The following is a 15,692-nucleotide window of genomic DNA, read 5'->3' as shown; positions in this document are numbered from 1 at the left end:
TGGTAGGGTCTCCCATGGTTCCAACAGGTCCAAGGTGACGGGTCAGAGAAAGAGCGGTTCAGAAGCCCCTTTAAGAGGCCAACAGGCCCGGTTAATCGTGAGGCGGTCCTTCCGTGGACTCACCACCTGCAGGAGGAGCCATAGGGGCTGGCGCAATGTGATTTGGGCAGCTCCAACAGCTGCCCCCACGACCCGGAAATGGACACGTGTAAGAAAATTGATGGACAATGTGGATTGTATGTTATCGCCTGTGGCATACGAGTTGTTCAAGAAATGTTCACACAGTACGCCATAGCCCACTTTGCTCAAAAACAGTGCCTACATTAGAAATTAGAAAAGCAAAAGAGCATATTTCTTGCTTTTCAGCTAAAATACTTTCATTATTTCACAATTTGGTAAAGTGAAAGGAACATTTTCATGGAGTAAAATAATTTATTATGCCTCGAGTGCTTGTGAGTTACATGAAACACAATCCTGAATGTACAGCGTGATGTTGGCTCAGACAGTGGAACAGTGTGATCTGGAACATAAAGTGCACAGCGAGTACACACCTACAAGCTAAATAAAAGATCTGACTTGGTAAAAATAAAGACCAGCATTAAAAGCAGATAAAACAATAGTGACTCAATAATTTACCTCAATCTGTGACGCGTCATAAATAAATAAGAAAACCCCAGTTTGTTCTCAGAATACATCGCATGCACCCCAGCAGTTACAAAGTTAAATTGCCCCGACGTGCAATCAAAACACAAAGCAAGAACACACCAAGCATAATACAGCCACACCAATTGTGTTTTACTCCATTCCCTGTTGAAGGCACTTTGGGTCAGGATATATTTCTCATTCGTTTTAAGTCTGTAAATAATACATTTCTTGGCATATTTAAACATTGTTTTGCAACAGGTTTGTGCCACAACATAAACTTGGTCCTTAATACCCATTGAAGGTACAGTCATTGTCATGACAGACAAAAAATCTCTTAGTTTGGACTGACAACATTAACTTCTCAGCATTTATCCCTGTCAGGAGCAGTGGGTGAGCACAGTGCAGTGTGTTGAGTCCCATCTCCTGATGATGAGCTAGGTCTGCTCATCAGTGACAACCAGAATGGATGATTAACCTGTTGGCCATATTTTAGGTTGATCGGGCCTCCACTAAGAAATGCCTCACACTCAAGGAATTGAACCCGTGACCTGTGAGGCAAGGGCACTAACCACTCAGCCACTGTACCACCTAGTGTTGGACATTGCATAGATATTTCGAATAAACACAAAGTCCTACACGGAAAATCTGGCAGGTTCACTAAGAAACACAGACTTCAAAATACTGCAGATATAACAACCTGTTAAAATGCTTTAACATATCAAACTATTGAGCATACGTTAAATTAGGAATATTATCAAAGGGTGAAATTGTTTTGGTTGCTGCGTTCATTTCCTTTTCTTTGTTCTCAAAAAACATTACTCATTTGGTCCAGCGTCTTTCAGGCTTCGTGGCTCAGGGGAAACATCAACACATTGTTTCTGATGAATCAGGCCTCGTCGGCCTTGACTCCGCCTCCTCTGTCCCGGAGAGCGCCGAGGACTGCCTAGGAGCTATAATAAGAAGAACGTTTTAATAGGTTGGGTTCACATGATAGAGTTTGATTTTTTATTCAGATGGGGGGCGAGGGCCTGTAATTTGTCAATGTTGAACCTGATCATTATTTGTTCGGGATTAGGTCCAAAAAAACAGCCATATCAGTTCAATCTGTTGTCATTTTAAGTGACACCAAGGGAGTCTCTGTGATAGAACAATGTTATCACCTTTTCACATTAAAGTGACAAAATAATTTTTACATTCAAACTTAAAAGCGAAAGTCAGCCGTGTTGGAGATGGAGCATGGATGTCATTGGATTAAAAAAGTTAAAGTTCAATTTGGCTCCAGTAAATGAAGCAGACTGGCCATGGGATATTTTAGTGATGGATTAAGTTTTGTTTCATGTGGACAAAGGCAAATTTTGCAAATTGCCTGCAAGGTAAGGTTTTTATGTTCCAATCTTTACCTTCTCATTTCCTGGCAGGTCGTCATCGAGCTCACTGATAGACTGCATGAGAGAGAAGAGGTTCATCCTGCCGCTGCGATTAACACTTGAAACAACCTAAGAGGAAAACAAATGACACTGAAGCACAAAACTGAACCATTCGAAGACCTAGTTTGATCACGTTAGCTGGACAGACCTTGGTAGGTTCACTGACTGTGATGGCAGGATTAGTGCCATGTGTTTCATTTTGTGTAAGTTCCTGTGGCGTACTCGAAGGACCATGATCCGGAAAGACCTACAGAAATAGCACAGGGTTTAATAATGCAGAAATACTGTATGAAGAGTTTGACTTGGCAGACGCACACCTCTTCATTGTCCTCATCTGAACAGCTCGAATCTTCTTCTTCTCCACTCTCCACATCTCCTTCATCAAGGCCCTCGTCGTCTTCTTCATCTTCATCTTCATCTGTTGGGTTTTGCTTCTCTTTGCTTGCCTCTTTGGAAATAGATTTTTGCCTTTGATCTCTCGATTTCCGTCTCCAGAGGGCACTGTGACGTTGCTGGCTACAAGACAAGGATTAAAATACATTTACATTTACATCAATAAAAGATGTTGTTGTTTAGTTTTCCTTACCTGGCACTGAGGATGCCGCTGTAGGTCTGTAGCTGTTTCATAAAGCCATCGTTGGGTTTGATGATGGACCGTCGTTCTTTGACATAGGCTAATGCTACATCCAGTGACCAGTGATAGTGCTTCATGGCATAAGCAATTACAGTGGAAGCTGAGCGGGATATACCCATTTTACAGTGCACAAATAGAGCCTGCCCACTTTTTCTGTCATAATAAAAGAAAAAAACAGATTCAACCCTTCACTCTCACATTCATTGGACCCACTGCCTTCTCTAGAATTCCAATAGCCAGTCTATGTAAACAGTTTCTTGAGAAAGGTTGCACTAATGAGCCTTGAATCCAGGTGTATCTTACGAGGAGTGGCTTATTAGGGTATACCTTGCATTGTTGATAAAGTTGTAGGTGTCAGGCCAGTGAGACAGCAGGTCTGTCGCCTCCACATCGTACACTCTGATGTTCATGTAAGTGAACGACGCAGGGAAGAAGTTGTCGATTTCTCTGGTCACATTCAGAATGTATCCAACACTGAAAACCACATGGGGACGACAGTGTTGACAATGCAAACATGTCTGACCACTTTATGGTGTGAAATAAGTAACTACAAGAAAAATGTCACCGACTTGTTTTTCTGCAGCTCTTCAAAGTTTGCTGCATTCCACTCGGAGCCCTGAGTTAATCATAAAAACATATGGAAACATAATTGTGTCAGACAAAATTTGAAAGCCCAGCCAGTTCCTTATCACTGTCCAAAACAGATCCCCCAAGAAGAGGAAGTCACATCACATGACAGCAAATTGGCGAAAGAGCATTTCCGACACTTTTCAGGCCAAAAGTAACAGTACATTTAGACAAAGAAAACATGACTCACCAAATACAAGTATTCAAAGATTTGAGAGGGTTTGTCCATCTGAGCCATAGTGACCAGGATCTCATTGTCAATGTACTCACGGAAGGGTCGGAGATCAAAGCCAAATTTGGCCTTAAGAGCAGTATGCACCTACAATGAATTAAAGAGGTTGTGTAATATTTACAAACATTTATGAATGTTAATATTTGCAAACATGAAAAGCCTTCTCTAGTTCTGTTCCTTTGACATGTTGAACTGCAGTGCAGCATTTATCTTAGTAGCTCAGGGTATGTGGGGGGAGGGGTCTAGATACAGAACACACTCAAGTGTTAACATTCACTGCCTTAGGACAATGTTGAGGCCTCTACAGTATTTGCCTGTACACTGTACGTTCATGCCTTAAATAGCTGACCAACAAAATTAAAAAACTTCCCACGGCAAAGACTGGGGTTTCTTTCTTTCTGAACTCTACAATAACAGATTGCGTGTACAGTCACCATTTTGCAAGTGAGGTTGTCCAGGTTTTCAGTCATCATGATGTTTCTGAGGTGCTCCTTGATAAGCGCCTCTCTAGAAACTCTGTCTTCAGAGCTACAAAACCAAGATATGCGTACATTAGGACTGAGATTAATCAAAATGGGAATGCGATGAGCAACTGGCAGGCAGCAGTCACTTGATATATGGTTCTCTGATTTTGCACTTGACAAACATGCATCCAGACACAGATCCACAACATGATCACAACAGACCCAACAGCGTTTGTTAAATTTGTAAAAGTCACCTTGAACCGTCGCTGTCCTTACGCACGGACTCCAGGTCGTCCATTACCTCCCATTCATTTCGACAGACGCGGTCGGACTCGATGTGTTTGTGGTAGTGTTCAGCCCACTCCAGCCCAGTGCCCGGGATCAGAGCTGTCTTCACTGACTTCTCACAGCATCCGTGCAACACCTGCAGCACCGACCTTTCAGCCGCCAGAAACAGACAGAGAGTGACAAGATGATGTTAATACACAAAGTCAAGGTGGGAAACAGAACGTTTTTAGACCTCTTAATTATTCCAATATTACGTTGCAGTCTGGTACTTTTGATTAAAAATAAATGTAAAGAGACTGTAAACTTTGAAATCAATAGAGTGGTATGGATAATGCAGAAGGGCTGATTTAAAATGTGGAGAATCTGAATAGGTATCAACAATAAGGCTCACCACATAGTTTGCATTGACACCGGCTTAAATATCCTGGTCTCTTCCGCTGAGGTCACACTGAAGCCACTAGGAAAACAAGAAGACATACATTTACATTCCAATAAAACAACATGCTGTGGTAGCTACTGCTAATAAAGAGCCAATGTTCATTAAAAACATAGACTCTGAATATGTAAATAGCTACTAGATAATTCACACAGTTGTAGGTGTGATTTTTGGCGAATGCGATGAAGCGACTCAAGCACAAGCGAGAAAAATGTTTCGTGTGACACATGTGACAACAGCTACTTCATCAGCCCGGAGCAGCGACCAGACTACTGCATAAACTCTCCATAGACGCTTATCGTCTTCAACCGACTGTATTTGCACTAATGCGCCTCAAATGACAAGAACCTGTGCACAATGTAAGTAAAACATGTGATGTGCATGCGATTTACATGAGTGGCAGGGCAGCTGTAATTTATGAGCAATGATTCAACAGCTCCAGACATTATACATTATCCCTGGCCCCTGTCCCAGACTGCAGGCTCTACAATCTGTGCTGCAGGCGAACAAACACTTTAGCAATTTATTCTCAATTCAAAATTCTCACCCATCTCCATCCAAGTACACCTGTGTGTCGCTCCATATCGGCAGGACGAGGCCGATGGTGCACTGATCACTGCAACACCCAGAAAGTCAAATTAGGTCAGAGCTAATATTACAATGCAAGTGTAAAGTATTTAGCCTCTCAGTTTCACCTGTCTGCGTTGGGGAAATCCATGCCGAGAAGGATGCTTTCGTCTTTGTTTCCGAGAGTGGACACGATGATCAGGTACCTGACTCTAACCGGGTTGACAGACTCCAGCTGCACGGCCTGTGAACCGACAAGAGGAGCGAGAAATAATAGCAGACAGAGGATCTAAAACAGAAAACTGAAGCTATCGATCTACAATGGATACTTTAAAAGGGACTAGATGCAAGTTGACCATTTTATACTCACTACTGTCACTTCAGGTCATACATGTAACACCTTTTTGAGTGACAGCGCAGGATTTTAGAGGCAGTTGTGGGGAACAGGTCTGGGCTCATTCTACACACTAGGACACTGTTGGAACATGTAGGGGGAGGAAAATACATAATTTTAACATTTTTAAACTCTGTATAGTCCCTTTAAGGCCTTTATACAGTATACATTTTCTCAAACTGTAAAGGGATTTAGTGACTCTCCATCGACTCCAACAGTCAGTAGTATCTGTCCAGTGAGTGGGGTTATGTCCATGACACAGTACACAACCCAAAATTACCATAATAGCGTAGTTGCTGTGTTTAAGCGCTGCATTTTTCACTGACTGAGCTGTTCGTCACTGTTTATTATATGCCAAACAAAAACAAAAACAAGGCACGTTTAAGCTGTAAGTTACCAGTTTGATGGTGTCCTCGGGTCGGAGCAGCTCAACCATTGCATGGATTTGCTTGTGTCGTGCGTCGGACACTCCGTCGTCCTGTTTTGTTGGAGAACTGGGAGGCGGAGGCGAATCTTCATCCCTCGCCTCATCTTCAATCAGGAGTACAGCACCCTTTACCAGCGCAAAACTCTCCCTAAACACAATAAGATCATGTTTGTAAGTAGTGCCTCAACTAGAAAGTGGCAAATATAAAATTGCATTCTTAAAATATGTACCTTTTCTGAAGACGCCCTCTTTTTTGGAAAGTTTCATCCTTGAGAAAAGGTTTATTGAAAAGATGTTAAAATCAATCTTTAGCTTGTAAGCATGCCTTTCATGTATCAGTTAGTCTCTAACTACCCTGATGGATTTTCTGATTGGTTACAGACCTTTCTACACACTATTATTTACTTTGAACACGACTGTATCTAAATAACATGTGACTTTATGGTTAGTGTTGTGCAATGAGAGGTGAGATGTCTATGCAAGTGCTTTTTCAGTGAAACGTTAGAAAAGGTTGATGCCAAGACAAAGACAGATGTTTATGCCACAGATAGAGAATAAAGAGGGATAAAACGTGAGCTTAACAAAACAAAGCAGTGCAGTGGAAAAGGAGACGGTACAATGCATTAGACTGAGAAAAAGAGAGAGAGGGACAAGCATTTAAAACGCTGTAGTAACAATGGCTTAGAGAACAGAGACAGTAACATTACCTGTTACGCAACTGACAAGTCCAGACAGAGTGAAGGAACAAAATAGAGCGGAGATGTGGATAGGGGCCAAGAGAGGCAATGAAATGATTTAGAAAAAAGCTGTAAAAAAAAAAAAACATGTTAAAAGATAGGAGATGATTAGATTCAGTGGAAATATAAAAACAGTATGGAAATGGCTGAATGTGATCTCAAAATGAGTAACAGAAAGGAGCAGGGAAAAACCACCCAGGTCTGTGGTCGCTCACATGTTAAACAGCTACAGCTCTAGGACCTGCACACCATGACTCTCTTACATGCCTGAGATGAATGGAGGTGGGGTATAACCACACATTCCTTGAGCTATGTGTTCACAACCAGGACAAAACAAACAATGTCCTCGATAGTTCATCAGTAGATTTCTAACATGTTGTCTGTAGTAAATATTCCATGTAGACACACTGAATATTGCAAAAAGTATGTGACAAACATCTGCAACAAGAGAAGCTAAGACTGATCCATTACTTTAATATCTTCTGAGTGACTTAGATTTATATTGTCAAAATCATCTGGTCATACGACACTTATTGAAAACATGATGTCCTCAATAAATCGATTTAGTTTAGTCTTTTTTGTTGTAAACTGTGTGTTGTTGTCTCCTTGTTATATTAGTCTTGTATTTTGCAGCCCTAATCTGGAGCTGGCCTGCCCAAAATAAAGTGGACCGATAACACGCGGTATGAACTCACTGGGGTGGTGGAGATGGATGGGAGTCGATGCAGAGTCACCAGAGCCATTGCACAGTCTCGGTCCCAGTCTGGGAGCTAATTCTTAGCAGTCCAGGCCCAGACAAGACCTGCAGATTCAGCTCCTCTGAAACACGAGGCGGTCGTTCCTTCTGAAACCACACAGCGGGTTTACGTACTGACACACATTGGGTCATAGGAACTTAGTCAAGAAAGAAGTGTTTCCCTAAACCAGAAAAACACCTAGCTTGATTGGATTACGTTGAAAGCATATCAGTATCACCAATCAAAATGAATAAAGTCTAAATAGGTGACCCTGAGAACTACATGAAAGAGCCCTTCACTTCCTTTGGGTAGTCGCAATAGAGAGATATTCATGGGGGCACAGCTGACCAATCCATATCGGAGTGTCTTGTGGATCCATCTGCTTCAGGTTCCTCTCCCCTCCCTTACTGTCACAAAGGTACAACAAGGACTAGATGTTAGCTCCACAGTCTTCAGCTCTATCTGCAGAAGAACTCCCATCAGTCCTGGGCTTATTTACACCCTGTTGGTCCGAGGGAGTGGATCTCTCCTTCCATGTGGTCCTGCTCAAGATTCCACTTTCTCCCACTGGGTTTTTAAATTTTTCCTTGCCATGATGGAGAGGCTAAGGATGGGAGAGGCCTGGGTCAGCTGTCCATCTCACTGCTGACTGTTCATTTGTACATTATATTTGTTTGTCTGTTTGTTTCACAATTAGATGTTTGTATCATTTGCAACCTGTCAATGGTTCTCAAACTGTAGTAAATGTACTGCAGTTCTTTAAGTGGTAGTCAGGGCCATAATCTAGATTTAAATCAATTTTCACTGGAGATTATTTCATTTATGTTTAGTTGTAGGAGCCAGTAGTCACTTTGGTTAGTACTGGCTGCTAGGGCTGCATGGCTTTATTTGTTGCCTTAAAAAGGCTATCTTTATTTTTATTTATGTATATATTAATCATAAAACTATGCTGAATATTTTCTGTTTTTTAAACACTCATAAAAGTACAACTGATTTCCAGTATGCCTCGATTGAGGAGAGGTCTCTGTTTCACACCTGCCCCCTGCTGGCCAGTCCTCACACCTGCACAAGCAAACTGAGCAGTGCTGCAGCAAAGGCATGAGCAACGTGAAACGCAAAGGGAAAATAATCAAGTAGGAGGATGAACATCCTCATCATCAACCAAACATCTAAAGCTACTACTTTTTTTAATTTATTTTATTTATTCTTTTTTTGGAATGCATTGTGCTGAAGTGCTGTGTTTTCTGTCTAGTCAAGACTTTTTTTTGTGTTGTTTTGTAATTTCGTTAGTTTGTCAGATGGATTGTAACTGTTGAAATTGTTACGTAATGATTGTTTGTCTTTGTCTTTTTCAATAATTAAATTAAATTTTAAAAATGTAAATAAAGAAAATCGTTTTGTTTGTTTTTTCGACTACTTCTGTAATAGTTTAGTGTAAAAAGTACTTGAACAATGTTAAGAACAATTAAGAACAATGTTTGCTCTATGTTGTTTCACACAAGAATACATTTATCTGGTGAAATAATGTCAGACAAGCTCTTAATATAATTATTACATAATGCAAAACAAATGGACTGCCTAGTGAAAGAGGCTGGGCGCCTTAAACTTCCAGCCTAACTATTTTCCTAATAAGGCTTTGTGGTGTCTTGACACTGTCAAGGAAAATCCAGTCAAAAAGCAAAAGCAAATTTGCCATTGCAGTGTAATTAACATTGAATCACTGCCCAGCCCTAGACCTTTGAACGTTTTCTCTCCCACCGGTGAGTATTTCTCTAAAGCAAGTATGGTCTTGCCCGTCTTATACCGAGGTGAAAATAAACACTGATACTGACGCTTCACATTAGGCTGCTCAGGGTAAGCTAATAGCCGCTGGAGAAACACAAGCAAAAATAGTCCAGGATGTCGCAAATCCTACCTTTATTAGTGTCGGGATTGATTCGTGTGACGGGAGCAGCTCATATTCCGAGCACTGTCGCTTTTCAGTCTCCCGACATTTCTGAGCTGAGAGAAGAAGACTCAGGGCAGGGCTGAGCAGCAGCAACAGGGCTGTTTCGGCTGCAATGAGGAAAATGTACGACCTACGTCATGTGCGGACAGCCTAGTGGCCTGCAGAGAAAGTGACAAAGTTCTTCCCCTCCTTTTTATGTAACTGTGAAGCACTTTGAATTACCTTGTGTATGAATTGCTCTCTACAAATAAACCTGCTATGCCTTGCCTGCTTCTGGTGAAAAATATAGTGCCAATTGATGTCAAGTTTATTTTTGTTGACTTGTTTTCATATTCTTTTAGTTTATAAACACGAGACACCGCTTTCAAACTTTAATTCACACGTTGTTGTTATTTTTTTTAATATATCCTTAATTTCTCCCATTCATATTAATGTAGATAATATAATTTGCCTAATACGATATATGATTATTATTATTTTTTCATCAAATTAAATTACAGCTGCTTTTTCATAAAGGCACTATATAAAGTGTAAATATCACTATAATTAGATCAACATCACCATCTGTCTTTTATATGGCGAGCCCCATTGCGCATGCGCAACACTGGTACTTGTCCAGCGTTACTTCCTGATATGTGAGCACAATTTTGCCCTTCTTCTCAACGCTGCAGGCTAGTAAAGTGCACTTAAAACGCTGTGACTGTAGGCTGTTTAGACTCTCTTCAAATATTTTGATTCCTGAAGCCGTATGCAAAGAGTTGCCAAACTAATGAAGGTCTTTGTGACGAGACGCATCCCACCGGAGGGAACGCAAATCCTTTCCTCAGCTGGAGTGTAAGTACTTTTCAGAATTAGTTTTTTCTAACTATTGCAATCAATCATGCACTTTGTAATGTATCAAATGCGTTGTCATCATTGCTGTTAATTTTTATTTTATTTTTTTTAACTTTTTTGTCAATGTACTTTATTTTCTGTCTCCATGGTAACAGATGTGAAGTGTCTGCGTGGGACAGTGATGAACCGGTGCCCAGGACTGAGCTGCTCAAAGGGGTGCAAGGAGCAGCGGGGATCCTCTGTCTACTATCCGATAAGATAGATGCAGAAGTGTTGAATGCGGCTGGTAAATAAGAAGGAAAATGACATAACACTGCCTGGCCAAAAAAAAAAGTCGCAGAGAGACACAATGTATTGGCCACCACAGAGTCCAGACCTTAACCCTATATTGAGAATCTTTAGGACAGGGTACATTTCAATATGCAGCCCTCATTAGAAAAAATGTGGACACCTCTGCTTTAGAATGTGGACTCTTCCATCATCAAGACAATACCTTGATGAGAAATTGGACTTAAATAAATGTTGTTACATTGTAAAAGATTCTCGAAACAATACCAGCGGAAATAAGGTTGTGATTTTTTTTTATTATTGAGAGGTGACTTTTTATTTTGTCAGGTAGCTTATTAAAAATGTGTGTTGGTATAGCTAAAAAGTAATCAGTAAGGAGGATGCAATTTCCTCTCTTTTATAGGGCCTGACCTGAAAGTGATCAGCACACTCTCTGTCGGCTTCGACCACATGGCTATCGATGAAATAAAAAAACGGTAAGTGTTACTATAATACAGCACCTTTTAGTATATCATCAATCAAATTTTTGTCTTCAAGAGGATTCACTTGTCAGCAAAAATAACAAATTGCATGACATCAATATTGACACTCATTTAGCTTCTGCTGAGTAACATCATCTGTATATAATATTTTTTTTAAAGAATTGATGCTTTGAACTATTTCAATATCCGACGCATATAGGACTTAATAGAGACGTGTGGATACCTCTTGATCATTTTTTATCTTGTGTTCTTCTCTAAACAGTGGTATACGAGTTGGATACACTCCTGATGTGCTGACGGATGCTACAGCAGAACTGACTGTGGCACTGCTGTTGGCCACTGCGCGTAGATTACCGGAGGGAGTGGAGGAGGTCAAAAAGTCAGAGTCTTTAAGTTAAATATTTACCCTAATCTGTTTGCTTTTATGGTCGGTTGGCTATTAATGAAAATTGGTCTATTTCTCTTCGCACATTTTTTGTTTTGTTTTCAGTGGAGGCTGGAGCACGTGGAAACCTCTCTGGCTCTGTGGTTATGGTCTGTCTGGCAGTACTGTAGGAATCATTGGACTTGGACGCATTGGTATTGATTGGTGTTTTTTCTAATTCAGTGCATTTTATTCTTCAGTTTTCCTTGGATTATGTTGCTATTTATTATGTTACTATTTGCTGTTGAGGTAGTCACTTGTATGTAGATAAAATATGCAAGGGATAATGCATGACGAGGTGTTTGTTATTTAATGTTAATATCCGTTCTTACCCTAGGAATGGCAATAGCACAGAGGCTCATGCCTTTTGGTGTAAAACGACTTTTATATACTGGTAGATCTGCAAAGCCCCATGCAGCGGAGGTCAATGGGGAATTTGGTATGAATAAAGAAAAACAAATGAAGCAAACTTAAATTTTTATTAGACAAACACAAATGTATGCCTTTTGTTTATTAGTGCCAATGGACACACTACTCTCTCAGAGTGACTTTGTTGTCCTATCCTGTGCCCTGACTCCTGAAACTCAGGGCCTCTGTGACAAAGCCTTCTACACTAAGATGAAAAAAACTGCAGTCTTAGTCAATACAAGCAGGTCGGTTCACTTAAACATTTCAATACATTTTAAAGTACAAATGACATTGTAGCATTTGTTTTAGGGGAGCTGTGGTCAATCAGGAGGACTTGTATGAAGCTTTGACGACTGGGCAGATCGCTGCAGCTGGTTTGGATGTCACTACTCCGGAGCCTCTTCCAACTAATCACCCTCTCCTCACACTCAAGAACTGTGGTACGCTTGACTTACTGCTTCTGTTTATTTGTTAAACAAAATTGTTGTTGTTCCACATCAAAGTCTTTCATTGTTGTCTCGTCCCTTCCCCTCTCTGTTAACAGTGGTGTTGCCACACATCGGCAGTGCCACCTATTCTACAAGAGGCATCATGTCAGCCCTTGCTGCACGGAACCTTTTGGCTGGGTTGCAAGGCACAGACATGCCAAGTGAACTAAAATTTTAGGTCTACGTGAGAAAAGTGACCACCTCTCTCCCTCTCTTCTATGTTTACTCCAATTTCTATTTAACACTACACTCTACTAACATACTAAAAAAAATATGTGAAGGTGTAGTGTATTACATTGTCCGTAACATAACTAACTATATTTAAATTACTTATTTATTAGCCATAGTAAATAAACGTCTGTTAAGCCTTGACTGTACTGTTATTACATTTCTGGTTGTAAAAGGTTGAACAGAAAAAATAGTAATACATTACTACATTACTACTCTAATGCAGTAAAATAGTATTTATTTTCACTTCCTGTTATTTTAGATCTTACTAAATGGAAAAACTTGCTAAATTACAAAAATAACAATTTGGCCGATTTTAAATGTTAACACAGCTTTTTTTCTTAATTAATAAATAAATAATTTCATTGAAAAACATGATTGTCTTTCTTTTATGTTGTAAGAGAGTCAGAGAAGGCTTGTTCATCTTTCCAGTTTTGGCATGAATTCTTGGTGTGCTTATAAAGATGGGAAGATTGACTAAAGCGTTTGCCACACTTCGGACAGGGATAGGGTTTTTCTCCAGTATGAACACGAATGTGTTTTTTACAGTCTGTCAAATTCATAAAAGTCTTACAACATATTTTGCAGGCATACTTTTTGTCCCCTTCAACTAAGAGCACATGGTCTTCAGCAGCTGCTTTTTTGCACTTGGACAAAACATCTTCTGATGCTTTGGTGAGAGAGGGGCGCTCTGCAGCCTCCCCAGAAGTATCTGAGCTGCCTTCAGATCCAGGAGGCACTTTTGGAGCAATACGGCGAAAACCAGTCACCCCTGAGCTGCCACCTGACCGGCTCTTACTCACGCCGCAGGAGGGCTGCATCACAGACGCCTCCAGGGTGAGTCCAGGACCCAGGCTGTTCAGGTATCCTGTCAGAGGGGTTGGAGCGGACTGCAGAATGAGTGTATCTGTAAATCCACCTGATTGAGGTGGTACTAGCTGCTGCAGAGGGACTGAGGTCATTGGAAAACCGAGAGAGTCTGATGCTTGTGTTAAAGAGCAGTTGGCTTTGTCTTCACTTGGACAAAGTTCACTGGAGTTGTGCAGTAATACAGGAGCATCACTGGCAGCTGCAGCTGCAGAGGCAGCAGCAGTAAGACTAGCCAGACTGTCCTCCTCCTCTAGAGCTCCCATAACACTTTCAGCAGTGGGATTAAGAAAACACGAAAATGCAAGATCAGACAGACTGTCAAGGCCAACTGGATCATCCCCCGTGTCTCCACTGTCTTTGTCTTCATCACTGTTGAGGTCTGCACAAAGATGGGATTGTAAAATACTGTCATCTGCCTCTGCTGAGGTACCTCTTGTCATTTTGTCATAATTGGGTTGGTTTGTAGAGGCCAGACACTGAAATGTGTCATCTGTTGCTGGCTTTAGTTCTGGCGAGTTTATGTGTTCTCTTTTCACCTCAACCATTGCGATTATGGGGCCCCCATGCTCCTCATCTTGTCCAACTTTTACCTTTACCACATTTTCTCCATGATTTCCATTCACCTTATTCCAGTTGCAGATATCTTCTAAGCTGCTGTCTGACTGGCTTGGCAGTTGGATCTCATCAGATTCTCCTCTGGTTGCTTCATATTTTTCTTCAACCTCGTCTTCCTCTTCACCGGGGCTTTCCCACAGTCTGTCCGGCAACCGTAGACTGTCAGGGGACAGCAGGTCCTCTGCATTGTCCTCCGCACTGAGCAAACTGCGACTCACAGTGGGAGAGCACTCTTTATAGATTTCCCCAGGACCTGTACATAGTTTCTTTCTGATGCTCACTATCTCGTCTGATTTTCTCTTGTGTCTGGATGAAAATGCCATTTTGTCTTCAGCCCCACCAGACTGACTCACCTCAACAACAGCATCTTCCTCAGAGTCTTCCTCCAATCCAGATGTAACTTGCTGATACATGGTTGTTCGATTTTGCTGAGAACTATCCAAAGAATGCACCGATCTCCAGCCTTTAGGTGGTGCTGCAGGGAAGTTTTTCTTTGATAAGTGTAACTTGCAGGCTTTAACCACAGCATTAAGATGCAGATGTGAGGCTGCTAACAGCACATCCATCACATTAGAGGGCCCCAGAGGCAGTGTAGAGGTGTATATCATATCTAGCAAAGTAGAGAAGGCCTCGGGGGTCACAACTTCAGGGTCCAGCTCCATCATTATAGGACCCCCACTTTCGCTCTTACTGGTGCCAGGTCCCACTCCCTCATCCCCGCTGTCGTTTGAACTCAGAAGCGCCCTGAAATGAGAACTGCTGGCGGCAAGGATGGCGCGATGGGCCTGGAAGGTCTGGCCTCCAACGAGCACCACACAGTCGCACAGCTGGGCATGGAGACGCTGGTTGTTCAGCTGGCGGAAAATATGTTGGAAATGACAAGGAAAATCCATCTTGGATCCAGTGAGGGGAACTGCGGGTAGCGATGACCCCCTGTTATATTTTCCCTTGCATACTATTCTACCCACCTGCTCGAATGTCTCTGGGTATTTGCGTCTTGCCCCCAGAAACGAGAATCGGGCTCAGTTGGACAGGTTTTGTCAGTGCCTACCTCCAGCGATGCATCAGAGTTTGAAGAGCTGGAGTATGGGCGGGCCTCGTCCCGCATTGACGCAAAAGGATGCAAAGCAGTTTCAGACATTTGTATCTGGCAGATTCATTGTTCCCGGTTTCCTTTTCACGTTTGGCACATAGGCCGTGTTTAATTTCATATGGATGAAACCATCAGAGCAGCTTCCCTTTAGCATCGAGCGTTAGTGTCCATTGTGTAGCGGGAGCACTGACAGCTGCTGTCATTGTGCGAACCGAGCGGGTCCAAAGCAAACCAACGACGCCCCCACCAGGTGATGAGACGGCAATACACACGTGGAAAAACTACTTTACTAACGCATGACACATTTGAAAATTTACAATCAGCTTACTAAAATAAATATGGACACTTTTTTTTGTATAGAAATAAGGAATTAAATGCATAAAATGACTAAAATTGCAC

General features: G+C 41.6%; 3 protein-coding genes across 3 annotated transcripts; 1 reads left to right on the top strand and 2 right to left on the bottom strand.

Annotated features, from left to right (window-relative positions):
- Nucleotides 1-421: 421 nt before the first annotated feature.
- On the bottom strand, nucleotides 422-9,702 carry LOC306962814 (protein phosphatase Slingshot homolog 3). Its single transcript, XM_079556115.1, has 17 exons — nucleotides 9,531-9,702; nucleotides 7,574-7,722; nucleotides 6,372-6,409; nucleotides 6,112-6,289; nucleotides 5,449-5,564; nucleotides 5,301-5,369; nucleotides 4,709-4,774; nucleotides 4,284-4,466; nucleotides 4,000-4,093; nucleotides 3,524-3,652; nucleotides 3,276-3,322; nucleotides 3,034-3,180; nucleotides 2,659-2,859; nucleotides 2,390-2,588; nucleotides 2,221-2,319; nucleotides 2,046-2,141; nucleotides 422-1,595 (listed from the first exon to the last, which is right to left on the bottom strand). Exons 2-17 carry the CDS (start codon nucleotides 7,619-7,621, stop codon nucleotides 1,461-1,463), a joined length of 1,845 nt encoding a protein of 614 aa, XP_079412241.1. The 5' UTR covers nucleotides 7,622-7,722; nucleotides 9,531-9,702; the 3' UTR covers nucleotides 422-1,460.
- Nucleotides 9,703-10,180: 478 nt separating this feature from the next.
- grhpra (glyoxylate reductase/hydroxypyruvate reductase a) lies at nucleotides 10,181-12,827 on the top strand. Its single transcript, XM_079557475.1, has 9 exons — nucleotides 10,181-10,397; nucleotides 10,553-10,683; nucleotides 11,089-11,161; nucleotides 11,430-11,546; nucleotides 11,658-11,746; nucleotides 11,929-12,030; nucleotides 12,109-12,244; nucleotides 12,309-12,439; nucleotides 12,544-12,827. Exons 1-9 carry the CDS (start codon nucleotides 10,312-10,314, stop codon nucleotides 12,663-12,665), a joined length of 987 nt encoding a protein of 328 aa, XP_079413601.1. The 5' UTR covers nucleotides 10,181-10,311; the 3' UTR covers nucleotides 12,666-12,827.
- A 139-nt stretch (nucleotides 12,828-12,966) lies between these two features.
- Nucleotides 12,967-15,542, bottom strand: LOC306963780 (zinc finger and BTB domain-containing protein 5-like). Its single transcript, XM_079557474.1, has one exon. It carries the CDS (start codon nucleotides 15,091-15,093, stop codon nucleotides 13,105-13,107), a length of 1,989 nt encoding a protein of 662 aa, XP_079413600.1. The 5' UTR covers nucleotides 15,094-15,542; the 3' UTR covers nucleotides 12,967-13,104.
- Between the last annotated feature and the right edge of the window lie 150 nt (nucleotides 15,543-15,692).

Source organism: Gobius niger (genome assembly GCF_951799975.1).
Source record: "Gobius niger genome assembly, chromosome: 5".
Classification (NCBI taxonomy): Eukaryota; Metazoa; Chordata; class Actinopteri; order Gobiiformes; family Gobiidae; genus Gobius; species Gobius niger.
Note: the sequence above shows the minus strand (reverse complement) of the source record. Positions and strands in the feature narration are given on the sequence as shown.